Here is a 10,247-nt window from a genome sequence, read left to right on the forward strand (position 1 = left end):
CTAGCTGTTAGGAACTGTGTGAGCTGAAGTTCAAAACACCTGGAGGCCCAAAGGTGGGGAACCACTGGTCTGGAAACTAGGCTGTGTCAGACCTTTTATCTATGCAGGATTATAATGTCTGATTGGATGAACAATAGCCTTTGGGGCTTTTGAACGCAGTCTTTTCTCATCAGCTACCCTTCGATCCCTTTTAATGGGAAATTGCAGAACCAAATGCAGGTGGTGTGCAATGGCACTGTATGAGTAATTCTACTTTTTTAAATCCTTCACTTGAAAACAAATTATGCATTGGTCAAAAAAGTACTACTACATGTAGAAGGGAACTTGCCCATGCATAAGATGCTAATCGTTGTCCAATGCTATCGAAAGGACTGACACATGGATGGAGTGAAAATCGCCACGACATTTGCATATAAAAACAGAAAGCCCTCTGGTTTCATCAAGAATTAAACTTTATTTTATTTAAACTCACCAACTCTAATTCATTCTGACATGCTGTTGATTTTTTCTTTAAAAAATCACGCCTGGAAAACACACACTTAGATAATTAAAAGTTCTCTTTGTGATAATAGAAGACATAAATAGCACCCTCTCTGCACGAGCACCGAGGAAGAGGAGCAGGAGGAGGGAGGAACTCACATCAACGTAGTTCCTATTTAACTTGTGACCTTTCTTTTTCCCCTCTTCACAATGGCCCAGCCGCTGCAAAGAGAAAACCGCACAAGTGGCTCATCTTGTCCTTCTCCCAGGACTCTTGTCACGCGACACATGGATAACATTATGGTTCCCCTATAAACTTTTGGGATTTGTCGTTTGAGGAGCCACTAAGGCAGGCACGGGCAAACTTTGGCCCTCCAGGGATTTCGGATTTGTTAGGATTTGTGGGGGTTGAAGTCCAAAACATCTGGAGGGCCAAAGTTCGCCCTTGCCTGCACTAAAGCTTCCCGACAGAGAATTCTCAATGGCCAGTGTCAGAATCCCAACAGGATGGAGTGGAATCATAGTGATATTGTTGTGTAGTGTCAAAAAGGGCCCTTGGAGAGCCTTAACACACTATTTTTTTCTCTCTCTCCAAGTATATACAATGGGCCCTCCACATTGGTTTGGGGTGCAAGACCCACGCAAAAGTGGAAAAATCACAATTAAAAACACTTTTTTAAACTTGAAAGAATACCTCTTTAGGTTCTCCAGTGTCACTCTAAGGCAGGCATGGGCCAACTTGGGTCTTCCAGGTGTTTTGGACTTCAACTCCCATCATTCCTAACAGACTCAGGCCCCTTCCTTTTCCCCCTCAGCCGCTTAAGCGGCTGAGGGGGAAAAGGAAGGGGCCTGAGTCTGTTAGGAATGATGGGAGTTGAAGTCCAAAACACCTGGACGGCCCAAGTTTGCCCATGCCTACTCTAAGTTGAACTTCTCCAGATGTTGACCACAGACCTGGAGGTCTTACAAATACTTAAGATAATTAACCTCTCTAGGAATCCCTAGGTCCTTTAATGTAACTCTATGGTCAACTTTCACCAGATGTTGACTATGGACATGTGTTCGATAGCCTACAGAAGTGTTCTCACTAGGAATCTCTAGGTCTTCTATCATGACTTCAGCTGACTATAGACTTGTGCTGAAGGACCCCAGAGAAATGTTTCCATTAGGAAACTCTAGCTATGGTCAATTTCTGAATAATCCCGCAAAAGTTAAACCCACTCATGTGGAGGGCCAGCTGTATATAAATCATGGAGGAAATCACATTTAGATTTGCTTTAAGCTGCTCCCCAAAGGGAAATGTCACAGCAGCATCTGTGATCTTCCAGGATGTGGGAGCTGCAAGTTTCCCCACAGCTGTATCCCAGTTACGAAAAATCAAGCGCCTCAATATGAGGCATTAGATCCTGGAAGATTTAATTGATCCCTTCTGCTCCTTCCCAGTAGCCAAAAAAAAATTAAGGGGAAGGCTGATGTGCCTTTACAAAAGGGATCACCAATACTTTTTGTCTTGTTTTTCCTGAAATGTTTACAAGGCACTGGAGCAGTTGACCTCACAGCACATCAGCTTCTCATGTGCCCATCTATGCGCTCAAATGAATGTAAGGCCCTGAACTCCAGGGCAGAAGAAAATGTCCTCCTGGTATCTTCAGAAAAAGCCAGAGGTAATGAAAGTTGACATCTCTTCTTTCGTTTGAAATGCTGCGGGAAAGATCTGCAAAAGAGGAAGGAAAAAGGAGGAATATGAACGGAGAGGACCAAAGTTGTGGGAAAAAACTGGACTTACTTAGGGGTGTTAAATTTTAGAAAGAGTGCAAAGTGTCAGGCACCAGCTCCCTGAAATATGTCCATAAATATATGCATAAGGCCAAGTTACATACATATATGTCACTCAGAGGATGTCATACCATGTGTATTGGATAACAACTCCCAAAACCCCCTGCCAGAATGGCCATTGTGATCGATATATTTGAGAGTCTGAAGAGCAATAGTGACTGCTTGCGTGAGTGAGAATGGTTTAGAGGCCTTTGTTCCCAATTGTTGTTTCTCTGGGTTTTGGGACTTCAACTCTCAGAAGCCCCAGCCATCTTGGCCAACAATTAGAAGTTGTGGGAGTTGAAATCCAGAATTGCTGGAGGATCAAAGGATGGGAACTACTGCTTTAGAGGGTTGGATTAGACCTGAGAAAACCAGATTCCACAAAATTTCATAAGCAGAAAGTAAACTAGATTGATCTGAGCTGCAGTTTGGTGATCCACTTGCACTTTTTAGCAGAGAAGGCTAAAGACTTTGTCAAACTACAACTCCCAGGATTCCATAGCATTGAGCCATGGTAATTAAAATGGTCTCATGCTGTATTAAATCTACAGCAGTGGTTCTCAACCTGTGGGTCCCCAGGTGTTTTGGCCTACAACTCCCAGAATTCCCAGCCAGTTTACCAGCTGTTAGGATTTCTGGGAGTTGAAGGCCAAAATATCTGGGGACCCATAGGTTGAGAACCACTGATCTATAGTGTAGATATTTCCTAAGCCTATGTTTCTATTCTCATAGAGGTCCTCTTGAGTTCAGTAGGATTAACTTCCACAATTGGAAGCCATTTCACTCACTAGGTGCTTTGGGACTTAGCATACGCTGTGCCAAAAGGGAAAACAACGTTGTTTTTTTGGACAACAACTTTGCTCCTTTAAAAAAAATGAAAACGTGCCAAGGCAGTGTAAATGTTCAGTTAACCAATGAAAGGTCAGGGCAGGACAAAACTATGGTCTAGGATCAGAAATGTTCATCCTCACCTTCAGTGTATCAGCGATTCCTGAGCCGAGTGCCCTCCGGTCTCCTCAATGGGGGCTGAAAACATCGCAAAAGAGAAAGCAGTTTTAAAAAGAGAGTTTACATGATTTTTGTATATCATGTTAGAAGTGACTTGAGAACATACTGCAAGTTGCTTCTGGTGTGAGAGAATTGGCCATCTACAGAGATGTTCCCAGTGGATGCCTGGGAGGCTTCTCTCATGTCTCTGCAAGCTAAAGCTGACAGATGGAAGCTTACCCCGTCTCGTGGATTTGTACTGGCAACCTTCAAGTCAGCACCCCAACCTTTAGGTCAGCAATCCAACCGGCACAAGGGTTTAACCCATTGCACCACCTAGTTTACATGATAATTGGGAAGGAGATGGAGCTCTAGTCCTGAAGCTTAAATCTATTAGAGGGGGCACTTACTGGTGAATTTTTCCCGCCGCCGACAGCGGGCATAAGTTATTATGCCCACAGTAAGACTCAGCAGAAAGACAGCTGCCAAAGGCACTCCCACAAAGAGCCACAAATTGAATGTGTCTGGAGGTTGAGGGTCTCCACCTGGAATAGAGAGAAATTGGTCAAACTCAGTGGAGCATCCCAAAAAAAAATCCACCCCAAATACATTCATTCTCCTTCTCACTCTGCCCAGCCACTCTTAATCTGAACCAGATTTCCATAGATCTATTAATTTTTTTTTAAAAAAAACTTGTATTTTCTGCCAGACTTTCCCTCAAAATGGGTAGATACTGGAAACCACTCTGAGTCCTCTCGTGGAGATGGAGCAGTATATAAATAAAGGATTATTATTATTATTATTATCATTATTGTTATTATTATTGATCTACCACTACAAAGGAATCGAATACACACACACATATACACAACAAGTAGTTTGAGAGTTGGACTAGGGATGCAATGGAACACACACATATATAAACACACACATTCGGAGAGCCAGTGGGTGCATCTACACTGAAGAATTAATGCAGTTTGATACCACTTTCATTGCCATGGCACAATGCTATGGAATCCTGGCAGCTGTAGTTTTACAAACTCTTCTCTGCCAGAGTGCTGATGCTTCACTGAACTACAACTTCCATGATTTCATAGCACTGAATCACAGCCGTTAATGAGGTATCAAACCACATTAATTCTGCAGTATAGAGGCATCGTAGGACTCTTGGAGATCTGGTTTCAAATCCTAACTAAGCTAAGGAAACCCACTGGGTGACCTTGGGCAAGCCACACTTCCCCAGCCTTAGAGAAAGGCAATGGCAAAGGCACTCGGCCAATGCAAATCTTGCCAAGAAAACCACATGAGAGATTTCCCAGGGTTGCTATGAACCAAAAGCAATTTGGAGGCACAAAACACACATGGTTCTAAACAAACACACATATAAAATATCTCCAGCTCTGATTTTTTTTGAGAGAGACAGAATGAAGGAAAATGTCAATGATCTCCCCCCCCCCCTTTTTCAACATGTGGATTTGATTTGTCGGGGCAAAGGAATCAACCCAGACGTCATGAATTGGGTGTGTACCCATATGAACGGAAACAAAAGAGAGAAAAACACTCAGAACTCAGAAATTCCATTTTTAAACAGAGATGTGCGTCATTTCGAATTGGAGCCTCTCTTTGCCAAGTGTATCCATGTTGTACATACCCACCACATGGATGATGCAGTTGAGAATTGGAGTGCATCTACACCAGCCATGGGGAAACTTGGGCCCTCCAGATGTTTTGGACTTCAACTCCCACCATTCCTAACAGCCTCAGGCCCTTTCCTTTTCCCCCTCAGCCGCTTAAGCGGCTGAGGGGGAAAAGGAAGGGGCCTGAGGCTGTTAGGAATGGTGGGAGTTGAAGTCCAAAACACCTGGAGGGCCCAAGTTGGCCCATGGCTGATCTACACTATAGAGGCCCCTCCAGGGGATGATGGTTTGGTGATAGCCACTCACATGAAGAACAGAAGTCATTCATGTTCTGGAATCGGCACACAGCGCAATCCATGCATTTCTCCAAATCAGGGCTCCAGGACTGGCCTCCAGGGCAAGCAGTAGCTGATGGGAAAGAAAAGAGAAATGACAGTTTTAACATCATGTGGTAGCAGGCTAAACGGCTTCATTTGGAGACTTAAGGGGCATCTAAACTTCAGAATTAACACAGTTTGATACCATTTTAACTGCCATGGCTCAAAACCTATGGAATCCTGGGGGTTGTAGTTGTAAAGTCTTTACCCTTCTCTCTCTCAGAGAGTGCTGGTGCCTCTCCAAATTATAAAGATTGAGCCATGTCAATCCAAGTGGTGCCAAACTGCATTAAGTATATAGTGCAGATGCATCCTGGGAGACCAGGGTTCAAATACTTTCACTGGGACTGGATTTACAGGCATGTGCAAACTTCGGCCCTCCAGGTGTTTTGGACTACAACTACCACAGCCTGTTGGCTGTTAGGTATTGTGGGAGTTGAAGTCCAAAACACCTGGAGGGCCAAAGTTTGCCCATGCCTGATCTACACTGTTATATAATCCAGATTATCTGCTTCAAACTGATTATTTATTATTATTATTATTATTATTATTATTATTATTATTATTATTAACTGCATTTCTATACCGCTTTTCTCACCTCTGGGGGACTCAAAGCGGTTTACAACATAATAAATGGCAAAATTTAATGCCTTACAAATACATAAAAATATATCACATATCTAAATAAAATTAGATTAAAACCATTAAAACTATAAAAACATCAAGCATAGGCATATGCATGAAACATGCAATTAACATAGACATTCCTCCATGCCTGATCCAGACACTATTCTCCCATTGATGCAGCTTAGAATCGCATTGGCTTTTTCAGCTGCTGCATCACACTGTTGGCTCATGTTCAGTTTGTGATTTACTAGGTCCCTTTCACATATATTATTGTTGTCAACCCAAATGTCATTTGTTCTGTATCTGTGCATTCCATTTTTAATGCCTAAGTATCATACCGTACTTATGATGATAATGATGATGATTATTATTATTTACACTATCACAGAATCCAGTTCAAAGCTGATAATATGGATTCAGCAACTGGATTATATGGCAGTGTAGATGGTACCTAAGTCACTTCGGCTGTCACACTATCTCAGCCTCAGAGGAAGGCTACGGTTAACCTCTTCTGAACAGATCTTGCCTAAAAATATTATACGATCAGGTCGCCATAACTCGGGAATGACTTGAAGGAACGCAACTGGACAAAATCCAGCAACGAAATGGGCAGAAAGATGGCAAAGACGGCAACTCAAAAAATGGGAAGAAAGAAGTGAAATGAATGAATGAAGCGTGTAAGAAGAGAAGTAAACAAACAGCAAGCTGGAACACGAAGCCGTGTGGGCATCTGAACAAAAGGGCCAGGAGGGGGAAAGGAGAAAGAAATCCCATAAATGTGGGCCCACTGCACGTAGCCCACAGGCGGACCTCTTCTGTCCCCCTCCCCATGACATGAGGGGCTATTTTCAGAGGGGCCACGTCAGTGAGGAGGGGGTGTCGTGTTTCGAAACCCGAACCAGGCCCGAGCAGCAACAGGAGGTGAGCAGAAAAGGGGTCACCGCTGAAGAGCATCACATGGTGACAGACCAGCCTGGTGGGTGAGTGGGTGGAGGAGAGGGAGAGCTTGGAGAAAAGTTCCTTTTGGTGGACTGAAACTCCCAAAATCCCCCAGGATTCTGACTATTGTGATCCTCCAAAAGGAGCTCTCTCTCAGCTCTCATGGGGAATTCCTTTAGGTAGATAACTGCCAGAATATACCATCAATTAGCAAGGGGATGCTGAGAGTTGTAGTCCATCAAAAGTCCAACTCTCTTGGGGGGAGTTTCTTTTGATGGATGCAACTCCCATAATCCCCCTGAATTCTGATTATTGTGATTCACCAAAAAGAACTCTCTCAGCTCTAATGGGGAATTCCCCACCAGAATATACCCTGAATTAGCAAGGGGATGCTGGGAACTGTAGTCCATCAAAAGGAACTCTCTGGGGAGAGTTTCTTTTGGTCGACTGCAATTCCCATAATCCCCCAGAATTCTGACTATTGTGATTCACCAAAAAGAACTCTCTCTCAGCTCTAATGGGGACTTCAATTAGGTAGACAACCGCCAGAATACACATCCATTAGCAAGGGGATGCTGGGAGCTGTAGTCCATCAAGAGGAACTCACTCAGGGGGAGTTATTTTGGTGGACTAAAACTCCCAGAATCCATGTTGGCAGGGGGATACTGTGAGATGCTATGAACTGAAAGTCTCTCAATTCTGATGGGGGTGTTCTTTTGGATGGACTACAACTCCCAGAATCCCCATCAACTGACAGGGGATGTTGGGAGTTGCAGTCCACCAAAAGGGAAGCCTCACAGTTCTCAGGAAGTTTCTTTGGATGGGCTATAACTGAAAGAATGCCTCATGAGTTGGCGGGGGGATGCTGGGAGTTGCAGTCCACAAAAAAAGGAAACCTCAGGGCTCTCAAGAAGTTTCTTTGGGTGGGCTATAACAGACAGAATGCCTTATGAGTTGGCAGGGGGGATGCTGGGAGTTGAAGTCCACCCATAAGGATGTTCCTGTTGGAGAACTATAAATGCCAGCACGTCCCATCAGTTGACAGGGAGATGATGGGAGCTGTAGTCCACCAAAGGGAACTCTCTCAGCTCTCTCTCTGTGGTCTACAACTCCCAGAATCCTCCCACCAGGCACAACCATGCTGCTGGGGGGATTCTGGGGCCTGCAGTCCACCCCAAAGGCAACTCCTGAGCCCTGAGGGGGCGGGGCCCTCCTTCTCATTCCCTTTTCAAGTGACTTCATTGAGAAAATATGCCCTCGTGCCAGCAAACAGATGGCGCGGGGCCCAGAAACTGGGGAGCGAGGAAGGTGGGGCGAGTGAGTCACTGTGTGGGTCGCATGACGCATACGTCACCCCCTCCCCCCTCCCCCCTGTCTCTCCAGATCTTCTTTACACTTTAGTTCTCAACAAGTTTCTCAATTACAGGAATAAGAAACCTTTTGTCCCCGCCCCTTTCTCAATCAGCCAATAAGAAGGGGACTTGTCGGAGGGGGCGTGGCCTCGCATTCATAAACATTCCAACCGCAGAGGTTCCCCCCTCCCCATTGATTGCTTTCGCGTTGCGTGAGAAGTGGGCGGGGCTAAACCCGCGAGGCGGGGGCGGGGCTTACATCTGAGCGCGTGGAAGGAGAGGCGCCTCCAAGGCATGTGCAGAGTGCATAATCACCGTCAGGCCCATCTAATGGCGCCCGACTCCTTACTAAAGAATGCTGCACCTGTTGAACTCTTTATAGCAGGCCTGGGCAAACTTTGGCCCTCCAGGTGTTTTGGACTTCAGCTCCCACCATTCCTGTGAGCCGGTTGGCTGTCGAAAGCTTTCATGGCCGGAATCACTGGGTTGCTTTGAGTTTTCCGGGCTGTATGGACATGTTCCAGAAGCATTCTCTCCTGACGTTTCGCCCACATCTATAGCAGGAATCCTCAGAGGTTCTGAGGTCTGTTGGAAACTAGGAAAGTGAGGTTTATATATCTGTGGAATAATGTCCAGGGTGTGAGAAAGAAAGAACTCTTGTCTGTTGTATGAATGTTACAATTGGCCATCTTGATTAGCACTGAATGGCCTCGCAGCTTCAAAGCCTGGCTGCTTCCTGCCTGGGGGGAGGTATTAGCTGGGGAATTCCAGACAATAAAAGAATCAGGGTCCGCTAACAACTCCCAAGAAAGGATTCCCCCAGGCAGGACGCAGCCAGGCTTTGAGGCTACAAAGCCATTCAATGCTCATCAAGGTGGTCAATTGCAACCTTCACACTTGCCTCCAACAGACAAGAGTTCCTTCTCCCACCTTGGACATTATTCCACAGATATATAAATCCTATTTGCCTAGTTTCCAACAGACTTCACAACCTCTGAGGATGCCTGCCATGGATGTGGGCGAAACGTCAGGAGAGAATGCTTCTGGGATATAGCCAGAGAGCCCGGAAAACTCACAGCAACTCAGTGATTCCGGCCAGGAAAGCCTTCGGTCCCAAAGTGTATTAATTCGGCATCCCTAAAGTTTGGCTGTGGGCGAAACGTCAGGAGAGAATGCTTCTGGGATGTCGCCAGAGAGCCCGAAAACTCTCAGCAATCCAGTGATTCCGGCCAGGAAAGCCTTCGGTCCCAAAGTGTATTAATTCGGCACCCTTAGAGTTTGCCTACATTGATTCTACAGTGTAGATGCGCCTTGGCTTGCTGATTCTATCTCCCACCCAAACTCATTCATTCATTCTCGCTTGCTCCTTTCTCAGGACTATGGAGCTGGCATGGGCCGACTTGGGCCGTCCAGGTGTTTTGGACTCCAACTCCCACCATTCCTCACAGCCTCAGGCCCCTTCCTTCGCTTAAGCGGCCGAGGGGGAAAAGGAAAGGGCCTGAGGCTGTGAGGAATGGTGGGAGTTGGAGTCCAAAACACCTGGACGGCCCAAGTTGGCCCATGCCTGCCTTAAATAATGGACATCCCCAAAAGTCCGCCTTTACCTGTCAAGGGCTCTCCTTGGGCGACTCTCAGGGCCAAGGCGCAGAGCCCCAGTCCCAGGACGAGGCAGGCGAGCATCCCGTCGGCGGCTCCTGCTCCAATGATCCGGGCTGAAGGCTGGCCAAGGACTCTCTCGCCTCTGACTCAGCCCCGAAGCCCTTCCTTTCCCTCCCGAGCCGGCGGCTGGAGAGACGGAGAGAGACGCCCCCGCCAATCCGGGCGGCTGCCATTGGAGGGCGAGGAGCCAAGAAAGAGCCTTTGATCTGGGGAGAGGAAAGGGGGAGGGGGTTGCAAGTCGGAGCAGGAACAGCCAGACCCATGGAATCCAGACAGGAATCCAGGAGCACTTATTATTATTATTATTATTATTATTATTATTATTATTATTATTATTATTATTATTATTATCATTATTGCTCTCCATTGTG

The 10,247-nt window shown here is 45.9% G+C and overlaps 1 protein-coding gene across 1 annotated transcript; it reads right to left on the reverse strand.

The window, feature by feature from the left end:
* Positions 1–434: 434 nt before the first annotated feature.
* Positions 435–9,996, reverse strand: tnfrsf12a (TNF receptor superfamily member 12A). The gene is made up of 5 exons (XM_062957987.1): positions 9,822–9,996; positions 5,229–5,330; positions 3,696–3,830; positions 3,270–3,324; positions 435–2,194 (listed from the first exon to the last, which is right to left on the reverse strand). The coding sequence occupies exons 1-4, from the start codon at positions 9,895–9,897 to the stop codon at positions 3,272–3,274; spliced, it is 366 nt and encodes a 121-aa protein (XP_062814057.1). The 5' UTR covers positions 9,898–9,996; the 3' UTR covers positions 435–2,194; positions 3,270–3,271.
* Between the last annotated feature and the right edge of the window lie 251 nt (positions 9,997–10,247).

Source organism: Anolis carolinensis, chromosome 6, assembly GCF_035594765.1.
Source record: "Anolis carolinensis isolate JA03-04 chromosome 6, rAnoCar3.1.pri, whole genome shotgun sequence".
In the NCBI taxonomy this organism is placed as follows: Eukaryota; Metazoa; Chordata; class Lepidosauria; order Squamata; family Dactyloidae; genus Anolis; species Anolis carolinensis.